The 22,527-nt window shown below is 46.7% G+C and overlaps 1 protein-coding gene across 6 annotated transcripts in view; it reads left to right on the top strand.

Moving 5' to 3' along the window:
* LOC141096759 (E3 ubiquitin-protein ligase RNF14-like) overlaps positions 1-22,527 on the top strand; it is a 102,889-nt gene that overhangs the window by 65,463 nt on the left and 14,899 nt on the right. For all 6 annotated transcript variants that reach the window (XM_073587514.1, XM_073586799.1, XM_073583920.1 and 3 more), the window contains 4 exons: positions 487-647; positions 3,483-3,634; positions 12,843-13,346; positions 14,145-14,373. In XM_073587514.1, the coding sequence (XP_073443615.1) occupies positions 494-647; positions 3,483-3,634; positions 12,843-13,346; positions 14,145-14,373 (1,039 nt within the window). In that variant the 5' untranslated portion in view covers positions 487-493. The remainder of the gene's footprint in view (positions 1-486; positions 648-3,482; positions 3,635-12,842; positions 13,347-14,144; positions 14,374-22,527) is intronic.

The raw sequence follows: 22,527 nt of genomic DNA, 5'->3' as shown, positions 1-22,527 counted from the left end.
GTTCACACTAGTAACTTCCCCTACATGTAAAACAAGCTCTGGAGAGAGAGTTATCTTCCAGCCAGCGTCCTCCCATAGCCTTGAAGAGGTTATTTGCATATTAGAAAAATGTGGATTTCTCTGGAAAGGGACATCAGATCACAGATATCAAGGTATCATGTTATTCAGCCTCCTATGACCTGCATGCCCATATAGACGGCTTAGAAGGGTTGATCCTACTGACAGATTCCCTTTCACCTGAATAGCCAGGGAAGCCACGCTCAAGTCTAGGAGGTCAGGTGCTGATGTTAGATAGAGAGAGCAGTCATACAGCCCAAGGATCAAATTTAAAAGGACATTACAAGAAACCCCCAAAACATTAAATACATATAATAAAAAAAAAATTGTTGTATCATGAAGGCAATTGCTGTGCTGCCAAATCGATAAATTAAATCTTACAATAGATATATATTTTTTTATAAATCCTGTTTTTTTTGACTGTCACAGATAACCAATGTCAAGAGAAGATCTGGAGGCACAAGAGGACGAACTGTTAGCCCTTGCAAATATCTTTTCAAAGGAGGAATTTAAAAGGCAAGATGCTACTAAAGGAGGGGAAATTCATTTGTTTCTACAGTTACCTTCAGAATTTGTAATATCTATAAAAAGTGAGTACAAAATTGCAAAAAGTTAAAAACAATATAGCTGTATATTGAAACGTGGGAGCATAGCTATTCTGGCATTGTCAACAGTTAGAAATAATCAGATTCGCAATTCAGTATGCAGCAGTGATTCTATTCCGCAAGGAGGAGTTTCGCTTTTAACAAATTCCAGAAAATCTCATCTGATGTGGATCCTCCTCCAATCATCCCACCAATTAACACTGAGAGAAGAAGAGAAGAGAGGGCAGTCAGAATTAGAGCTGAGCGAATTTGTCCCGATTTGGTCGCCGAATCTGAATTTGCCATATTCGTGCCATACTGGTACCCTATTTGTGCCAAATGTATGTTTTATGATCGGTTCCAAACATATTGGGTAATTTCTGCTCCTATTGACTCTAATGACGTTCGGCTGCATTCTGCAAAAAACAATATTCGATGCCGATCATATTCGAAACTGAATCCGAACAAATTCGCTCAACTCTAGTCAGAATTTCAACCACAGTAGGCTTTTATTTTCATGCCAATAGCACCTGAGTAGCTTTTTTAATGCAGAAATACCCCATATACTTTTATGGGGTTTTACATCCAGGGTAAAGAGCAGGTATTCTCATTGAAGTTATTCACTTTTCTATTTTTTTCCATTTAGCCCACGCAATCATGAAGGTTTCTTCCAGCTATGAAACAGCTCTTCAAAGTTTGTTATCTCAGGCTTCTTGCTTTTACACATTATACTCCCATGGCTGCCACAATGTTGAACCCCATGATAGCCATTACTCCTCCATGACTGCCACAATGCCCCCCATGATGCAATGTCACATGCAGGCCACAATATGCCTCCTCTAGCATAAACCTAATCTGTGCTTACCTCCTACAGACATCATGTCAGATGCAGCATTAGAAACAAGCGGTCCAATGGTCATCATGTCTCTTTCCCTGCTAGTTTTTAATTGTAACCATATGTTAAATTCACAAGCTGCTGGTGCCTACAATGATTGGTATACTTGGTGTGAGGCAAAGACTGCAGACACCTACTGATGTCATTCCATGTGCTATCCAAATTAAATGTTCAAACGGAAATGTATACTGAAAAGAAGATTATAGGAATTAACTAATGAACAATAAATGTACAGAAAGACGGTATAAAGCCAAATATTGATCAAATCCTTATCTAATATATAAAGCTCAATGTGGGTGTGTGTGTATGTATGTCCGGGATTGGTATCCGCACCGTCGCAGCTACAGCCACAAAATTTGGCACAGTCACACGTCTGGACCCCAAGAGCGTCATAGGCTATGTTGTGAGGCAAAATTTTAACCCCGCGCATTCCATTTCACTAAACAATTTTTCCCCTATCTACATAATGGGGAAAAATTATATGTATTGGCATGTGCCGCGTCGCAGCTACAGCCACAACATTTTGTACAGTCACATGTCAGGACCCCAAGAGCGTCATAGGCTATGTTGTGAGGCAAAATTTTAACCCGGCGTGTTCTAATTCACCAAACAATTTTGCCCCTATCTACATAATGGGGAAAAAGTGAAAGGCAAAGTGTTGGAGGGAAATTGACAGCTGCCAGATGTGAACAAGGGGGATTTAAAGAATGAGAGCGATGGCGCCAAAGAGGATATACCGTACAGTTGCTAAGGTGGGGCCCTGACATGGGATACCCACCACACACGGGAATATGAACACACACACAAAATGCGCCACACACTACCACGTGCTTCAACACATATACCACCCGCAGCACACATTTCACCACACATACACCAACCTCGCCACATAAAAGTCAAAACACAAAAGTCGCCACTCAAAACTCGCCACACTGTCCCAGAAATGTTTAAAAGATGAAAAATGAGCTGTGATTGGTTGCTATCAGCAACAGTTTTCTTTGTAGACAGTTGTGGTAACTGAGGCCTATTATTCTTATCATTTCTATGGTGTTATCGTCCATCTGTAAAGCTGGAAATAACACAATTTATTACCGTGCCAACACAGATCACCCTCTGACACAGACTGCAGGGGGAGCCCAGTATCACACAGGATAGGATTAGATACACAGCTCAGCAGTCAGAATCACACAGGATAGGATTAAATACACGGCTGAGCAGTCAGTATCACTCAGGATAGGAATAGATAGACGGCTCAGCAGTCAGTATCACACAGGATAGGAATAGATACACGGCTCAGTAGACAGTATCACACAGGATAGGATTAGATACACAGCTCAGCACACAGTTTCACACAGAATAGTATTAGATACACGGCTCAGCAGGCAGTTTCACACAGGATAGGATTAGATACACAGCTCAGCACACAGTTTCACACAGAATAGTATTAGATACACGGCTCAGCAGTGAGTATCACACAGGATAGGATTAGATACACAGCTCAGCAGTCAGTATCATACAGGAGAGGATTAGACACATGGCTCAGCAGGCAGTATCACACAGGATAGGATTAGATACATAGCTCAGCAGTCTGTATCACACAGGATAGGATTAGATACACTGCTCAGCAGTCAGTATGACACAGAATAGTATTAGAAACACGGCTCAGCAGACAGTATCACACAGAATAGGATTAGATACACGGCTCAGCAGTCAGTATCACACAGGATAGAATTAGATGCACGGTTTTTATGTGCAATATAATCATTATAATTTGTTATAACTAACCACAGTTGGTTACTATGCCCAGGCAACGCCGGACTCTTCAGCTAGTGCTGTGTAAAACATAAACTGTACGTTTCAAAACATGAAGTAAATATGTTGCTGTCATTTATTCAGTACGGTAATTCAAATGTGATTATTAGTTTTGTTCTTTTTTTCCTCCCAAGGTAACAGTGCGACAAACTCCTTTGCAGACAACTTTGAGAACACTGTGTCCTTCCTGCCACCCATTGTGCTGAACTTTGGACTTCCACCAAATTACCCATCCGCCGCGCCCCCGAACTTCACATTAAGCTGCAAGTGGCTTTCACAAACACAGGTTACTTTTCATTTATTATACTAACAGGATTCCTTACACACGCTGTTTATACAATTGAGGGAGGTGGGGGTGGTTTTCTTCATAGTGTCTTAGGCCTCCTAAAAGCAGTCTCTCTATAGTAGAATATACAGTATAAAGCACCCGATGGAGCGTGCCGTGAAGAACCCTTTAAAAGCGCTGTCCCATGATGAAATATGACATTTTTTTAGTTGATCACACAAACATTTCAATTTTTCAATTAGAATATTTAAAAAAAAATGCATCCACCTTTTGTGTCCACAGACACAGTCATAAGCAGTGGACATGGATGTTCTGAGAAAGGATCAAAACAACACCAAAGGATGCTAGTACAATTAGAGGGTCGCCCTCCCAGGGCTGTGGGGTACTCGGTACCAGGCCAGTCTCTCAGAGGAATGTCACAGCAGCGGTGACCCGGTCCGTGGCCCTGGGCGCCCAAGTAATGGGGGAATGTAGTTAATGGAATGGAATAGTTTGTGACGACACCTGTGGTGCTCGGCAAGGGAGGTGTTAAGCCGACGCTGCATGCAGATCCGCTGGGACTGATGGTAGGGTGCAGCAAGGATGTAAAAGCTCCCCACAGGTGAAGCTATAGTCCCAGGGAAGTGTAGAGGTGGTTGGCACGGGGATGTAGCAGTGCCATAAGGGTAGGAAGCAGACAAGACACAGCGGGGTGCAATTTCTGTACCTTTACTTGATAACTGCAGTCCAGGGTCCTGATTACAGATGGTAACGGAGCAGGCTAGTCTGGAAGCAACTCAGGGATTCTCTCTCAGCAGACGGGCTGTGCAGTCTCCTTCCCTAGCGCTCGTTTGAATGAAGTACACCAAGTACTAAGTTACTCTGAAGTTCCTCCTGTCAGATGTTCCCAAGAACCTTACTTGCACGGCAGACAGCTGTAGCCTCTCTCGGGGACTCCACTCTTGAGTCCTGGCTCTCTATCCAAGCTGCTGTTGTGCCTCAAGTCTTAAATGGGAGTAGGGCATTTACAGCCTCCTACTCCTCTGGTATCTGCTGTAGGACCGTTAGTATCCATACAACCGTGGAGACCAGGCACCAGTTCTTGCGCTCTCAAGCTGAGGGAGCTCTCCTTCCTAGCTCAACCTCCAGCTTCTCTCTCCATGTCTGCACACTTCACCCTCCGCAGCTAACTGCTCACTCCTTCCTCTTGGCCCTCAGAGAGCACTCTCCCCTTAATCCTGGTTCAGAGTTCTCCCTGCTGGCCTGGAGTGGAACTGTGTTGCATGTATGGATTGACTGCGAGAGAGACCCATCATTGCCTCCAAGCCTGACATTACCCTCCCCTGGAGGAACGCAAAGCCACTGTGGCGACCATACTCCTGGGGGCACCACATTCCCCCCTAGTGCAAGTCAGCACTCCTGGGCTGAACAAAAACATGAAACATGTAAACAGTTAGACAATAACAATGGTACAAGATTTAAAAATGAAAAATGCACAAAAGCCAAGTGCTTCAAAAATGGTCCTATGATGGCAAGTCCAAGCATCAATGTCCATGGTCCATTCCTGGGCAAATGGTGAAATATTTACAAAGAAAGTTTTTGACCACACACAAGTCCTGTGGCTCAGTGTCCATAAAACAAAACTGGAGAGTTCCAAAGGAAATTCTTACAGGTTACCTGTAGGCACGAAGCTTGAGAACAGTTACATATTTACAGGTACAGGGGAACATTACTTTAAATTATTTATATTCAATATCTAAGGGGTGGTATACCTTGTGTAGAGCGGGTAGACCTGTGTAAGATTGGTGTAGTGGGTAATGTACTGGATACACTACTGGGGGTTCTATTTAACACAGGGATACTAGATTGTCTGTGAACTCCTAGACTCACCAGGGGCATAGCAGGTTCACCACTGGCAGGGCGAGGGTTCTCTGGCTCCACTGCTGGTGTGACTTCTGCTGCCTGATTTTCCTGATTCTCTTAAGCCACATCTTCCTGTGCTACCAATTGGGGAAACAGCAACACTGGCACCACTATAGCATCGTTCACTTTAGTCCAATTCGCAGGGAACTCTCCAAGCACTATGCTGACCTTCTCTTCTTCCACTATGGGTTTGATGTTATCTGGTTCTTCTTTCCTTTCTTTTAACTGGTCAAGACACAACTTCAAGTGATCTCTCGATACCGCTGCTGAGGTCTCTCCTGCATCTTTACTAACAAGGCATACCTTAGTATTATCAAAGTTCGAGGGCAGAATGGTATAAGGTTCAGCTTCCTATTGATCATCCAATTTGTGCAATCTTCTCTTCCTTTTCAAGACTTGCTCTCCCGGCGACAAAGGAACGGCAGGTGCATTTTGATTGTAAAGCTTCTCCTGCTCTTGCCTTGCCAGAGCCAGACTCCTTTCCACGCATTCTTGAACTCTCCGATACTGTTGCTGCCTCTTCGTGTACCAATCAGCATCTGGTGACGCTACTTGAGGTGTCAGGACTCCCATGCCTAAGTCAATAGGCAGCTTACCAGGTCTGGCTCTCATTACATAGGCTGGGGTACAGTTGGTGGAGTTCACTGGGATATGGTTGTAGAGGTCCACCAGATTGGGCAACTTCTCTGGCCACAGATTCCTCTCCTCCAAGGGCAAAGTCTTCAGGAGGTCCATCACTACCTGGTTCATCTTCTCGCACATGCCATTGGTCTGTGGGTGGAACGGTGTTGTCCGGATCTTCTTACAACCATACAAGTTACAGAATTCTTGGAACACTTCTGCCTCGAAAGCTGGACCTTGATCTGTCAGCACTCTTTCAGGATATCCATGTGGTCTACAGAAGTGCTGTTGGAATGCTCTGGCTGCTGTCCTGGCCGTCTGATCTTTGACAGGCACAACTACCAGAAATCTTGAGTAGTGGTCCACAATGGTAAGTGCATAGATGTAGCCTGACCGGCTTGGAACCAGCTTCACATGGTCCAGGGCTACCAACTCAAGGGGCTCTTTGGTGATGATTGGCTGTAGAGGAGCTCTCTGGCTGTCCCGATCCTTTCTGCACAGGTTACATTGTCCACACTCCTGGCACCACCTCTCAATGGCTTTCCTCATACCAGCCCAGTAGAACCTCTCTCGGAGCAATGCTTCCAACTTCTTCCATTCGAAGTGTCCAGCTCCATTGTGGTATGCTTCCAGGACCATTGATGCCTCTCTCTTTGGGACTATCACCTGCCAAACCAGCTCATGAGTGCGGGCATTGATACTCCTCCGACACAGCTTCCCTTCATAAATGAACAGCCGGCCTCTCTCCTTCCACAACTGCTGGGTTTCTTCAGGAGCATTCGACTCTGGACGTGAGTCAGCTCGTGTCAGCAGCTCCATCACCAGGCGGACTGCAGGGTCACTATCTTGCGTTTCTGCCCAGTCATGATGGGGCAATGGATTCAGGGTGACCTCCTTCAAGCCAGACCGTCAGTTCCTCACTCCTTGAGCACTTTGGGCCGCAAGTGGCCGGTGGAAGGGAGGCATCTCTATCTCTTCAAGAGCCTCAGGGTCTTCTCCTGCATCTGGTAGGTTAGGCATCCTGGACAGCGCATCAGCATTGGCATTCTTGTGCCCTGCCCGGTACTTTATGGTAAACTCATAATTAGATAGCCGTGCCATCCATCGCTGTTCCAGTGCACCCAGTTTTGCAGTGTCCAAGTGAGTCAACGGATTGTTGTCCGTGAAGATAGTAAACTTGGCGGAGGCTAGGTAATGTTTGAATCTTTCGGTGACAGCCCAGACTATGGCAAGGAACTCCAGCTTGAAAGAACTGTAGTTATCAGGGTTCCTTTCAGTGAGGCGCAGCTTCCTGCTGGCGTAGGAGATCACTCTTTCTTTCCCATTCTGTACCTGCGACAGTACTGCTCCTAGTCCCATGTTGCTGGCATCTGTGTACAGCACAAAGGGTTTGTCATAATCTGGGTAGGCCAGAACTTCGTCTCCTGTGAGAGCCATCTTCAATCTGGTGAAGGACGTTTCCAACTCTTCAGTCCATTCAAAGGTGGAATTTTTCTGTTTGGTCTTCTTGGACTGCCCCACGAGGAGATTTTGCATAGGGGTGGCTATTTCAGTAAATCCCTTGATGAATCTTCGGTAGTAGTCTACCAGTCCAAGGAATTGGCGTACTTCATGAAAGTTGCTGGGCTTCAGCCAGTCCCGGATGACTGTGACCTTGTCAGGATCTGGTGCCACACCTTCTGCACTGACCACATGACCGAGGTACTGCACCTTGGGCTTCAGGAGGTGGCACTTGGAGGGCTTCACCTTCAGGCCAAAATTGGACAAAGCTTCAAACACTTCAGCCTGGTGCTCCAGATGATCTTCATAGGTTTTGGAGAAAATAATGACATCATCCAGGTACAACAGGACCATCTCAAAGTTCATGTGTCCCAGACAGCACTCCATCAGCCGCTGAAATGTTCCTGGAGCGTGCTGATTCCAAATGGCATATAATTGAATTCACAGAGACCCATTGGAGTGGTAAATGCTGTTTTCTCCTTGTCTCCCTCTGCCATGGGAACCTGCCAATACCCACTAGTGAGATCTAAGGTGGAAAAGTAATTAGCAGTTTTAAGTGCAGCCAATGATTCCTCAATTCTAGGTAATGGGTAGGCATCTTTATGTGTAATGCTGTTAATTTTCCTGTAATCAACACACATTCTCATGGTACCATCCTTTTTCTTTACAAACACTATTGGAGCTGCCCAGGGGCTACAACTGTCTCTGATGACCCCTGCCTCCTTCATCTCCCTCAACATACTCTTAGCACACTGGTATTGTGTTGGGGGTATAGGTCTGTACCTCTCCTTTATGGGTGGATGGTTTCCCATGGGGATATGATGTTGAACCCCTTTTGCCTGCCCAAAATCTAGTGGGTGTTTGCTGAATACCCACTCATACTCTTGTGTCACTCTGTAAACCCCATTTTTCAGGTATGAAGGTGTAGAGTCAGTTCCCACCTGCAGTTGCTGACACCACTCCTCTGGCTGCTTCACAGAGCCATTGTCCTCCACCTGACCGGATGAGACCAAGGGTTCTGCTGCCTGCAAAGAGTTGTTATTAACGGTGATCAGGTTAGCAACTGTGGCGTACCGAGGTATTGTGGCTTCCTCTTCCCCACAATTCAAAAGGCGTACAGGTACTCTCCCCTTTCGTACGTCAACCACCCCTCTGGCTGTCAGGACAGTGGGCCTGCTCTTGGAGTATACTGGTTCTACCAATGCCTGGTAATCTCTCCCTCTAAGACCTATAGCTGCCCGACACCAAACCAACATTTCACATCTGGGGGGTATTGCAATGGGAAAAGCATCACTCACTCTGACACTGCCAATCTCTCCACCAGAGAGTTCTACCTGTTGCCTTTGCATCAGGGCTCAGATCTCCTTCTGCAGGACTCGTTGTTCTCCGGAACCAGCAGTCTCAGCCACCTGTTGCAACAAGACAATAACCTCAGACAGATAGTTTTCAATTACATTTGTACCAAGAGTCATCATGGGATTACATTCACATTGGTCAATATCAACAACTATTAAACCTTGAGACTTTAGCTCTACCCGCCCCACTTTGACAGTAATTTCTTTACATTCTATCTGCGGTAAAGACTGACCATTACTAGCAACTACTGTCAGTTCATCAGTTGGGCCACGGGTAAGTTCTGAATCAGCCCAATACCTCTTGTACAGCATGTACGGCATCGTGGTCACCTGGGAGCCAGTGTCCAGCAAAGCGTTCATGGGGATGCCGTCAATCACCACAGGAAGGATTGGTCTCCCTCCCACATACTTGGCTCTCCAGTTCTTTGGGCCTGGGGATCCTATTCCTGGGGGTTGGCCCTCTGCCCCAGGGGTTGCTCATTTAAAGGACAATATCTTGCAAGATGACCGGCCTTGTAGCAGCGACGACAGATGGGACGTCCGTCCTGGTCATAGCGATCGTTGTTCCTCCCTCAAAGTGGCGGGGCTCTCCTCCTCCGGAGCCACGGGACATCCTCTGGACTGGAGGCAAGCTGGATCTTTTCTTTGGAGGACACTTGCAGGGACTGCACGGTTTTATTAAGTTCAGCCATTCCTTTGGTCAACTCCTGGACCTGAAGACGCAGCTCCTCAGTTGGATCTTTATCCAGAGTCTGTGCATTAGCCTCCACAGGGATGGAAGGAAAAGATGTTGCTTCCTGATGGTAGGTGATCGCTGGGTGCCTAGGGGGCGCTGGACGGCTGTCAGTGGACTCCTGCAGTACCCGAATAGCCCAGTCCTTAAAATCAGCAAAGTCCAGATCAGGGTTTTGCAGGGTTATAATACGCAACTGTCCTCTGTGGGTACTGGATAGGAGTCCTTCAATGAACTGCTCCTTTAACAGTTTATCTTCCTCCTTCACACTGTCAGGATCAACTTGCTTAACTGCTCACAGCGCCTCCTGCAGGTTGAGAGCATAGTCCCTGATACTGTCCTGCGCCTTCTGTTTACAGCCAAAGAACCTCATCTTGATTTCAGCTGCAGTGCAGGTGTCAAAGGTGCTTCTCAGGTTGGCCAGGATCTTTGCAACAGTCTCTTTATCATTGTCCTGCCAGACTTTCACTTCTCTCTGCGCTGCTCCCATTAGCTGTCCAATCAGGATATTCACTTTCTGGTTCTCAGACAGAGGGTATACTTTAATCAAACTGCACAGTCTCTCTTTAAATTCACTCAGGGTATGCGACTCACCCGAGTACTGCGGTAGCCAGGCCACTCCCGGTATATAAGGGCATAGACAGCGGCATTATGGAGACCGCTGTGGCAGGTGCTCCTCCTGGTGGTGCTGCGGGGTTGGCACCGGCGCCTGCCGCTGCATCGCCGTTGGGCACGGACATCCTCTCCCCCCTAGTTAATGTTAGCCAGGGCCGGGGGTTATGGGAGCTCACCGGCGGCCGCTTCGCAGGCCCGACGCTGTAGGCCTCAGCTCCTCCTTCTCTCGCGTGCTGTCCTCTCTTCCCGTGCGGCACTTCGCTTCTTTGCGCTCTGCGGCAGGCTCCGCCCATGAAGGCCCGCCTCTTTCTCCCCGCGCGCCAAACAGCGCGGCAATGGCGGCAATTGGCACCAATTTCACACACAGTCTTTTTGCACAAACACAGTCTATGGCACACAGGACCCGGGGGGTACCGGGCTCCTTAATCCTGTTCGTGACGCCAAGTTGGGTCGCCCTCCCAGGGCTGTGGGGTACGCTGTACCGGGCCGGTGTCAGGGGAATGTGTCACAGAAACGGTGACCTGGTCCGTGGCCCGGGGCGCCCAAGTAATGGGGGAATGTAGTTAATGGAATGGAATAGTTTGTGACGCCACCTGTGGTGCTCGGCAAGGGAGGTGTTAAGCCGACGCTGCATGCAGGTCCGCTGGGACTGATGGTAGGGTGCAGCAAGGATGTAAAAGCTCCCCACAGGTGAAGCTATAGTCCCAGGGCAGTGTAGAGGTGGTTGGCACAGGGATGTAGCAGTGCCGTAAGGGTAGGAAGCAGACAAGACACAGCGGGGTGCAATTTCTGTACCTTTACTTGATAACTGCAGGCCAGGGTCATGATTATAGATGGTATTGGAGCAAGCTAGCCTGGAAGCAACTCAGGGATTCTCTCTTAGCAGACAGGCTGTGCAGTCTCCTTCCCTAGCGCTCGTTTGAATGAAGTACTCCAAGGTCTAAGCTACTCTGAAGTTCCTCCTGTCAGATGTTCCCAATAACCTTACTTCCACGGCAGACAGCTGTAGCCTCTCTCGTTGACTCCACTCTTGAGTCCTGGCTCTCTATCCAAGCTGCTGATGTGCCTCAAGTCTTAGATGGGAATAGGGCATTTACAGCCTCCTACCCCTCTGATATCTGCTGTAGGACCGTTAGTATCCATACAGCCGTGGAGACCAGGCTCCAGTTCTTGCGCTCTCAACTGAGGAAGCTCTCCTTCCTAGCTCAACCTCCAGCTTCTCTCTCCACGTCTGCAAACTTCACCCTCTGCAGACTAACTACTCACTCCTTCCTCTTGGCCCTCAGAGAGCACTCCTCCCCTTAATCCTGGTTCAGAGTTCTCCCTGCTGGCCTGGAGTGGAACTGTGTTGCATGTATGGATTGACTGTGAGAGAGACGCATCATTGCCTCCAAGCCTGGCATTACTCTCCCCTGGAGGAAGGCAAAGCCACTGTGGCGACCATACTCCTGGGGGCGCCACATTAGGATAAAGACATACAGAGTATTCTGGTAGCTTCTGTAGTTTTTGAAACACTGTTGAACTATTATTTGATTTGATGGGGTAACAGCATTTCCCCCGGCAAAAACTTGAATTACATTTATGGCCTCATAACAACTGTTCCCCACATCTTAGCTGCTAACCGATTGTACCGTCAGGCCTTACCCTTATGTTTCAGCATTTTTTTCAAGCAATTTTTTAAAAATACAGCTCTGGCAAAAATTAAGAGACCACCACATCAAAACCCTGCTATTGGCAGCCCACTCTCCAGGCCTGAACCCCATTGAAAGCCTCTGGAACGTAATCAAGAGAATGATGGATAGTCACAAGCCATCAAACAAAGAAGAACTGCTTACATTTTTGCACCAGAAGCAGTGTGAAACACTGGTGGAAAGCATGCCAAGACGCATGAAAGCTGTGATTAAAAATCATGGTTATTCCACAAAATATTGATTTCTGAACTCTTCCTGAGTTAAAACATTAGTATTGTTGTTTCTAAATTATTATGAACTTGTTTTCTTTCCATTATTTAAGGTCTGAAAGCACTAGTTTTTTTTTATTTTGACCATTTCTACTTTTCAGAAAAAAAAAATTATTGCTTGGAAATTTGGAGACATGTTGTAAGACGTTTGTAAACTAAAAGAACAATTTAGATTTTACTCAAAAATATACCTTTAAAGAGAAAAATCAGACTAAAATCAAACTGAAAATTTGGAAGTGGTCTCTTAATTTTTGCCAGAGGTGTAGTTTCAGTGTAAAAAACATTTTGTGTGACCTAAAAGTGAAAAAATGTGCATACTGAAAGAGTATTATTATGGTAGTTAGAAAAAAAATAAAAAATATATAAGTCTCAGGGTAAAAACCCTGTTATTTTTAAATACCACATTTACTTACCCATATAAATATTGAGGTTGATTTGGACTATATGACTGTATATATTCTTACCCTAACAGTATGCTCATGTTGCTTATTTTTATCTAACTTATTACTTTTATTATTTCAGCTCACTCTGTTATGCCAGCATCTAGATGATCTATGGCAGGAGAACAGAGGATGTGTCGTCTTGTTCCCATGGATTCAGTTTCTGAAGGAAGAGACACTTGATTTCTTGAATATAAAATCTCCGTATGAAATTGAGCTGTCTAGCAATGGCTTACAGAACCGTACGCAACCCCCTGAAAAGACCCCTGATGATGGGGTCTCATTGGAAAGAGGATCATTTGATAAACGGGCCATACAGGACGTGCAGTCAGTGTCGGCCCTGGTCAAGTACATCTTGGATTCAATTGAATCTCAGGAGAAGAAGGTTTTTGACAGTCAACAGTTCTTGTGCAATATCTGTTTTATGGAGAAGCTGGGCAGTGAGTGCACCCACTTTAAGGACTGCCAGCATGTGTACTGTAACAGCTGTCTCAAAGACTACTTTGAAATCCAGATTAAGGATGGACAAGTTCATGCACTAAACTGCCCTGAACCAGAGTGCAAATCTGTTGCAACACCAGCTCAGGTAAGTGTGGGCTCGGTGAAGGTTTTGAGTGTAGCTAAATTATTTATATTCACTATTATACTCAAGAACACATTTTCTACTGTAGAGCAAAGACTTTTAGGGACCCATTTACACAAACTGGGGCAGATTTATCAATGCATTTGTTATACAGTGCAAATTCATACTAGACCGTCTTAAAATGTCAGCACAGAAGACAATTCAGCTCAACGAACTTTTGAACATACTTCTTTCTTTATTTAATGAAAGTGCTCAACAGAGGGTAAAACAACATTATCATTGTAAGTTACATGATATGCGACATCAACGCATTTCAGGTGGATACGCACCCTTAATCATGAGCACTTTCGAGGAATAAAGAAAGAAGTTTGTTCACAAGCTCCTTGAGCTGGATTACTTCTGTTTTGTGATTGCTCCATGCCTTGACACAGCGTTTTCTGTGCTCCGAACACCTAAGGATGTCTATTACGGTAAGCTGGACTTATTTCTATTTCAGTCTTAAAATTTATCACAGTGACTCATGCCATAATTTGATAAATCTGGCACATATTTAGACTTTCTAGGCTAAATTTACGAAAGACAGTTTTGTCGGGCAAATTGCCCCAAACATCTGGTGCACTTAGCTTGATACATGTTCCCTAATTTAAGCAAAAAGAGCTGAATGTTCATATATTTCTTTATCAGGACGTCATATCAATGTTGTTCTCGGACTGCAAGTGATAATATTGTGTGATGTCAGCTGGTCTGGATTTCATTTTTGAGTAGAGATAGTAAATTACTCATGTCCATGTGTACTCGCAGGTAAAGGATCTGGTAGGGGAGCAACTTTTCTGCCGTTATGATCGTCTTCTCCTGAAGTCAGGATTGGATTTAATGGCTGATATTTCGTTCTGCCCACGTCCAAGCTGTCAGACACCAGTAATGCAGGAGCCAGACGGTGAAATGGGTATTTGTACCGTCTGCCAATATGCATTTTGTGTTTATTGCAAAAAGACCTTTCATGGAATCACTGGCTGCACAGTGAACTCAGGTATGCTCTGTATCTCATGCATCTGTATTAACATGGCCAATTATATATATATATATATATATATATATATATATATATATATATATATATATTATACTAGATGAAGAGCCCGGCGCTGCCCGGGCATAGTAACTAACTGTGGTTAGTTATAACAAATTATAATTATCCTCCATCTCATAGTCCCGTGCCCATATACCCATAATACATATCCTCCATCCCATAGTCCTGTGCCCATATACCCATCATACATATCCTCCATCCCATAGTCCAGTGCCCATATACTCATCACACATCCTCCATCCCATAGTCCTATGCCCATATACCCATCATACATATTCGCCATCCCGTAGTTGAGTGCCCATATACCCATCACACATCCTTCATCTCATAGTCCCGTGCCCATATACCCATAATACATATCCTCCATCCCATAGTCCCATGCCCATATACCTATCATACATATCCTCCATCCCATAGTAGAGTGCCCATATACCCATCATACATATCCTCCATCCCATAGTCCCATGCCCATATACCCATCAAACATATCCTCCATCCCATAGTCCTATGCCCATATACCCATCATACATATTCGCCATCCCATAGTCGAGTGCCCATATACCCATCACACATCCTTCATCTCATAGTCCCATCCCCATATACCCATCATACATCCTCCATCCCATAGTCGAGTGCCCATATACCCATAATACATATCCTCCATCCCATAGTCGAGTGCCCATATACCCATCATACATATCCACCATCCCATAGGCCCATGCCCATATAACCATCATACATATCCTCCATCCCATAGTCGAGTGCCCATATACCCATCATACATATCCTCCATCCCATAGTAGAGTGTCCATATACCCATCACACATCCTCCATCCCACAGTCCTGTGCCCATATACCCATCATACATATCCTCCATCCCATAGTACAGTGCCCATATACCCATCACACATCCTCCATCCCATAGTCCCGTGCCCATTTACCCATCATACATATCCACCATCCCATAGGCCCATGCCCATATATCCATCATACATATCCTCCATCCCATAGTCCCATGCCCATATACCCATCATACATATCCTCCATCCCATAGTCCCATGCCCATATACCCATCATACATATCCTCCATCCCATAGTCGAGTGCCCATATACCCATCACACATCCTTCATCTTATAGTCCCATGCCCATATACCCATCATACATATCCGCATCCCATAGTCCCATGCCCATATACCCGTCATACATATCCTCCATCCCATAGTCCAGTGCCCATATACCCATCACACATCCTCCATCCCATAGTCAGCCATTATGACATCATTATGAGCGGCAGGGCTTGCAACCTATGATGAATCAGCGTCACCATGGCAACCATTATGACATCATATTGAGGGCGGGGCTTAATACACACACACACTTTTTCCCCATTATGCAGATAGGGGCAAAATTGTTTGGTGAATTGGAATGCGCGGGGTTAAAATTTCGCCTCACAACATAGCCTGTGATGCTCTCGGGGTCCAGACGTGTGACTGTGCAAAATTTTGTGGCTGTAGCTGCGACGGTGCGGATGCCAATCCCGGACATACACACACACACATACATACATACATACATACACACCCACATTGAGCTTTATATATTAGATATATATATATATATATATATATATATACTGTATATAGTAGTCTTTAATGTTAACTGATCCATATGCAGTTCTCTGTAAATTATATATTTTCACTGTCATTTTATGTTTAAAGAGTAACCATTGTTTTAATTTTTATTTCACAAATCAATTGTATATATGAAATAAGTAATATATTTTATCAAAGAAATCTGCTTCTTTCCCCGCCAGGACTGATTATACTTTTTTTTTGTCAAGGAATACTCTGCATAAAAGCCATGTCAGTTCTTCTTGCTGTGGATTTGATTTTGCCATGTCTTCTAGGCTAGATTTCCTGCTTTTTACTCTAAGTTGTATTCCCATCTTGGACATTTATCCCATTGTAGGGAAGGTGACTGACGGACAGACCTGTCTGTAGTGGGAAGGCGGAGGTGTAGCGTAGTGTAGGTGGGAAACCGCTGAGATAAAGAGAAAGGGTGTAGTATTGTAGTTTGACCATTAGAGGTCAGTGGAGAGTGTAAGAGTGGGACTGAACAATTGCCATTGGTCAGAGAAACTGTCAGGTCATGGTGGGCGGAGTTACCAGAACTGGAAGTATAAAAGGTGGAGAGAAGGTTCTGGAAGGGTCAGTCAGCGAGAGGAGCACAGTAGAGAGGAAGTTCTGCTGAGGAGAAAGAGACACTAGAAAGGCTCCGTAGGGGACTGACAGTTGAGGCGGTCACGGGGGGAGGCCCAGAGGACAGTAGCCGCAGACGAAGGCAGGCAGGGGGTACCAAACGGACGGCGGACTCAGACTGGTGAAGCACTGTGGTGGATGGGCCTAGGGCAGCCACAGTGAAAAGAGCCACGAAAGACGCTACGACTACAGTGAAAAAGAAGTGAAGGTACCCGGGCCTGTGTATGGAGAAATGTGAAGCTGCTGTGGTGAATTGCTGTGGTCGCCAGAAGGGTGGCCAATAAAAACAAACCTGTTGAATACAAACGCTGTCTCAGTCTCGTGTTTGTCTGCGGCAAGAAGCGGGTCACCTCCCCCCAGTCGGTTACCCCTACCTACACCATATTCACAGGATATCTGCGATCCATACCCATCTCGAGAATGGATCCGCTTGAAATGTTTGCTTGCCTATTTTCAGAACTCCCATAGAAGTAATGTACATGTACGTGGAAATGTACATGCATGTGTAACAACTAGAGTTGAGCGACTTTTGTTTTTTAGGGTCGAGTTTCGTTTCGTGAAACCCGACTTTTCCAAAAGTCGGGTCGAGCAAGATCGTCCGATTATAGGGAAAAGTCGGGGTCGTCCCGAAACACGAAACCCAATGTAAGTCAATGGGGAATAAAAGTCGGCAGTGAGAGGAGGACAGGAAACACACCTACAGTGCCCATTTGAATGCCAAAAGCATCAATTCTTCTTACTTAAGCTTGTCAACCTTAATTAACTTCATAATACAAGTCACGCACTGAAAAATGGGGGTTATTTGGCTAAAGTTGTGGGGGGGGGAGGGCTGGCTCCAGGTTTTCATGTGCCCTGGGCGAAAGAGCGCCCCTTTAACACATACCACAACTCATCATGCTCCGATACGGCAGAGAAATAGCAGTATAGTACAATGAAAAATACTTCACTTTTTACATCTCATGACAAGGCCCATCTATTTCTCCATACAGAATCATTGGTCCCATATAATGTTTGAAACAGTATATGATGAGCTCCACATAATGCTACAGTATATGTTGGTCCCCATGGATGAAGCTCCACTGTCTTATGGGCCCAAATAATGCTCCAAACATAATGGGCCCCATTTCTAATGCTCTAGTGTATAATGGGCCCTGTAAATGCTGCTCCAGTGTCTGATGTCCACCTTTGGAATGTTCCAGTGTATGGTGGGCCCCATCTATCATTCTCCAGAGTATAGTGCTCCCCAAAAATTGCTGTCCCAACATTGAAAACAATCAAATAAGTCTCCTCGCTAGGGAATCCCTGTACTAGTCTGGACTCCTCGTCGTCCCCATCTTCCATCTCACTGCACAGTATTTCAACCTTGCAAGTGCTGTGATCCTGAGCAAGCAGGGGGGGCCCACTCGTTGGCGACGGCACTGGCACAGGGCCCCTGATAGTACGGTGGTGTGTCTGATGGCGGGTGGGCCGAACCTGCACTTTCATCTGCAGCTTCCTCTTTGTCACCGTGTAAGATGGAACTGTATATGGGAAGGGTAACCTGAGTTTCATCAGGGTCAGATTCAGGCCGTGTAGCGTGCGAGGGGAATGTAGTGGTCTGGGTCAATGTACCAGCAGATTCATTGAGCAGTGGCTGGGCATCAGTGCACTTGTGTCGCTCCCAGGAGTACGGTCGCCACAGTGGCATTACCTTCCTCCTAGGGAGTGTGATGTCATGCTTGGGAGCAACGAAGGATCTCTCTAGCAGGTTAACTGATTGGGCGGCGTTATTCCCACGAGTCATGACCCTCCAAACAGCGTTCATGAAGGCAAAGTGTTTGTTTTACGTGGGCAGTATGGTTGCAAAGCTGAACCTTAAAGGAATGTCCAGAAGGACACCACCAGGAGTGGAGCCTACGGTTAAATTCGACTCCACCTGGGAAACCTCAACCATGCCAGCTACAGAACAGATGCACACATTGCAAGCTTAATTCCGTTAACGAACGAGACTCCGTCATGCCCCGCGGTCCGAGTCCGGCTTACTAGAGGGACACGTGAGGCTCTGGCACATGAGATTGGCCAATAACTGGTGTGTCATGCCCTTACATGTCCGTGGCTGCATGTGCGCTACACTGAAAAGGCCAGCGTTTGTCGCTTACAGGTGCAGATAACCCGCTGAACAACGTTAGTGATGGGGATCACTGATTACAATTATTACCCGCGAACAATGATTTCCCAGTAAGTGCAGGTCAACCGCAGTTCCGGAATTAGGCCTAACCGTCATTCCTGAAAAAATGAAAAACTTACGTGTGCAAACCACAGGTGCTGTAGCTTGCTTAACAGCTCACCAGCCGTTCTCACGCCCAGTATGGATTACACGTGATTGCACAAAGGTGAGAAAGGGTACCGTATCCCCAGATAACATGTATGGATAGCGTACACATTCAAAATATATGTCTATACATCAGGAGGCAGGCTCAGACGGTGTTAGGCCCAGTATGGATTGCACGTGATTGCACAAATGTTAAAAAGGGTACCGTATCCCTGGATAACATGTATGGATAGCGTACACATTCAAAATATATGTCTATACAGCATGAGGCAGGCTCAGACGGTGTTAGGCCCAGTATGGATTGCACGTGATTGCACAAAGGTTAGAAAGGGTACCGTATCCCTGGATAACATGTATGGATAGCGTACACATTCAAAATATATGTCTATACAGCATGAGGCAGGCTCTGACGGTGTTAGGCCCAGTATGGATTGCACGTGATTGCACAAAGGTTAGAAAGGGTACCGTATCCCCAGATAACATGTATGGATAGCGTACACATTCAAAATATATATAACAAGAGAACATAGAATGGCAGATTTGCAAACATTTGCAAAAATTCTCTGCAGCCAAAAATATGGCAGTAATCAGCAAGTGCTGAACAACAAATACAGGGTATTTAGTCGATACATTTTTTTGCAAAAAAATGTATACCAAGCTGCCTCACCAACGTCAAGGTAACCCGTGTCGAAGCAAAATATATGTCTATACATCAGGAGGCAGGCTCAGACGGTGTCAGGCACAGTATGGATTTGACGGCCCAGATTACACAGCGGAGGAGCAGGGAGAGGTAAAGATTGCAAATGCTGGGGCCCTGCCCAAGCAAGGGGGGCCCACTCGTGGGCGTCGGTACTGGCACTGGGCCCCTCAGTACAGCGGTGTGTCTGACGGCGGGTGTGCACCACCACCGTCAGAGACACTTGATTGCACTATGAGGGACCCTGTGCCAGTGCCCGCGCCCAAGAGTCGGCCTACCCACCTGTCCAGGGCAACGGCACTCGCACGGTGTCGTGCGCTAGGTGGTGACCCCGGCCATGGGGGGGAGGCAGCACAGTTAGGGAGTTTTAGAAAGTGGCATATGTTGATGTTGGACATTCAGCTGATGCAAAAGGCGAAATAGGTGAAGTCCCAGGAAGAGGTGGACCAAAGCAAGCCATTTTTCTGTCACCCTATGTGTCATCAGGGGAAGGTGGGACAAAATCCTTGGAAACCCATGCATGGTTCATTTTAATGAAGGTTAGATCATCCACATTTTGGGTTGACAGACGGGTCCTTTTTTCTGTAGGGATTGATCCAGCTGCACTGAAGACTCTTTCCGATAGCACACTTGCAGCTGGGCAAGCGAGCTCCTGTAAGGCATATTGGGCCAATTCAGGCCAGGTGTCCAGTTTAGCGGCCCAATAGTCAAAGGGGAATGACTTGTGTGGGAGAACATCGATATGGGAGGAAAAGTAGTTTGTAACCATAGTTGACAACTGCTGTCTCCTGTCACTTTCCATCGATGCAGTATTACCAGTTGTGTGAGCGGTATTTGAAAAATCAGTCCACAACATTGTCATGAAACCCCTGTCTCCAACGCCACTTCTGCTGTGTGCACCACGAACACCTCTGCCAAGCTGCCCCCGGCCCGTACGGCTCGTGTGAGAACCATCACCGCTGCTGTGCGCTGGGAATGCCTCAAGCAACCGATTTACCAGAGTTGCTTGTTTATTAGCCAATATTAGGTCAAGGTTCTCCTGTGGCATGATGTTTTGTAATTTGCCTTTATTGCGTGGATCCAGGATGCTGGCCAACCAGTAGTCGTCATCGTTCATCATTTTGGCAATGCGGGGGTCCCTTTTTAGGATCTGCAAGGCATAATCTGACATGTGGGCCAATGTTCCCGGTGTCAATGATGCACTGCGAGTGCTGGTTGGAGGAGCACTTTCTGGCAAATCCACATCCCTCCAGTCACGCACAAACCCTGTACCAGACCTTGCCAAGCCAACATTTTCACTTGCCCCACGAGATGCATCCTCCTCCCCTAAGTAATCATCCCCATCATCATCCTCCTCCTCCTCATCTTCCTCCACCTCGTCCAGGAGAGGTCCCTGAGCAGACAATGGCTGAATGTCATCAAGGATTCCCTCCTCCTCTTCCTCCTCATCAACATTGGCTGCAGACGCCTGCTCCTCAAGGTGTGTCAAAGTTTGCATGAGCAGACGCATAAGTGGGATGCTCATGCTTAGGATGGCGTCGTCTGCGCTTACCAGCCGTGTGCATTCCTCAAAACACTGAAGGACTTTACAGAGGTCTTTCAGCTTCGACCACTGCACACCTGTCAACTCCATGTCTGCTCTCAAAGTGCCTGGCCGTGTATCCTCCCACAAATGCATTATGGCCTGCCTCTGCTCGCACAGCCGCTCCACCATGTGCAGGGTGGAGTTCCACCTTGTTGCAATGTCGATAATGAGGCGGTGGTTGGGAAGGTGGAGCAATCGCTGCAGCTTCTGCATACGAACGGAGTGTACAGGCGACCGGCGGATGTGCGCGCACAGTCTTCGCACCTTCTGGAGCAGGGCTGTTAACTCCAAATAATTTTTGAGGAAGCACTGCACCACCAGGTTCAAGGTGTGAGCCAAGCAAGGTATGTGGCTGAGTTTTGAAAGGGCTATGGCTGCCACAAAATTACGGCCGTTATCACTAACTACCTTGCCTGCCTCAAGATGTACACTGCCCAGCCATGACTCAGTTTGTCGCTTCAAGTACTCGGCCAGTACCTCGGCGGTGTGTCTGTTGCCCAAACACATCATCTGCAACACAGCCTGCTGACGCTTTCCACTAGCTGCTCGATAGGGGGACACATCGTGTGCAACAGTGGCAGCTGCAGATGGAGTGCTCGTACGACTGCGCTCTGTGGACGAGCTTTCGCTTCTGGAGGAGGAGGAGGAGGGTCGAACGCCTACAGCCAACTGTTTCCTATACCGTGGGCTAGGCAGCACTGTCCCACCACCGCTGTCCCCTGTGGACCCTGCATCCACCACATTAACCCAGTGCGCAGTGATGGACACGTAACGGCCCTGGCCATGCCGACTGGACCATGCATCAGTTGTGAGGTGCACCTTTCCGCTCACTGACTGCTTGAGTGCATGGACAATGCGGTCTTTCACATGATGGTGGAGGGCTGGGATGGCTTTGCGAGAGAAGAAGTGGCGACTGGGTAGGTCATAGCGTGGTACTGCATAGGCCATGAGTTCGCGGAAAGCTGCGCTTTCCACCAACCGAAAGGGCATCATCTCAAACGAGATTAGTTTGGCAATGTGGGCGTTCAAACCCAGTGTACGCGGATGAGAGACTGAGTACTTTCTTGACCTACTCATAGTGTCTGGGAGGGTGAGCTGGACTTGAGAGCTGCATATGGTGGAAGTAGCGGTGGACAGGGCGGACTGAGAGAGGGTTGATGATGGTGATGGAGTTGTTGTTCTTTCTGATGGCCTAGAATCAGTCGTTGATATAACAGTGGGATTCCCTGACTGCTGTGGCAT

The sequence above is a fragment of the Dendrobates tinctorius genome, unplaced genomic scaffold (genome assembly GCF_039654945.1).
Source record: "Dendrobates tinctorius isolate UK_male_01 unplaced genomic scaffold, ASM3965494v1 ptg000001l, whole genome shotgun sequence".
Classification (NCBI taxonomy): domain Eukaryota; kingdom Metazoa; phylum Chordata; class Amphibia; order Anura; family Dendrobatidae; genus Dendrobates; species Dendrobates tinctorius.
This window is presented reverse-complemented; position numbering and strand designations above follow the sequence as displayed.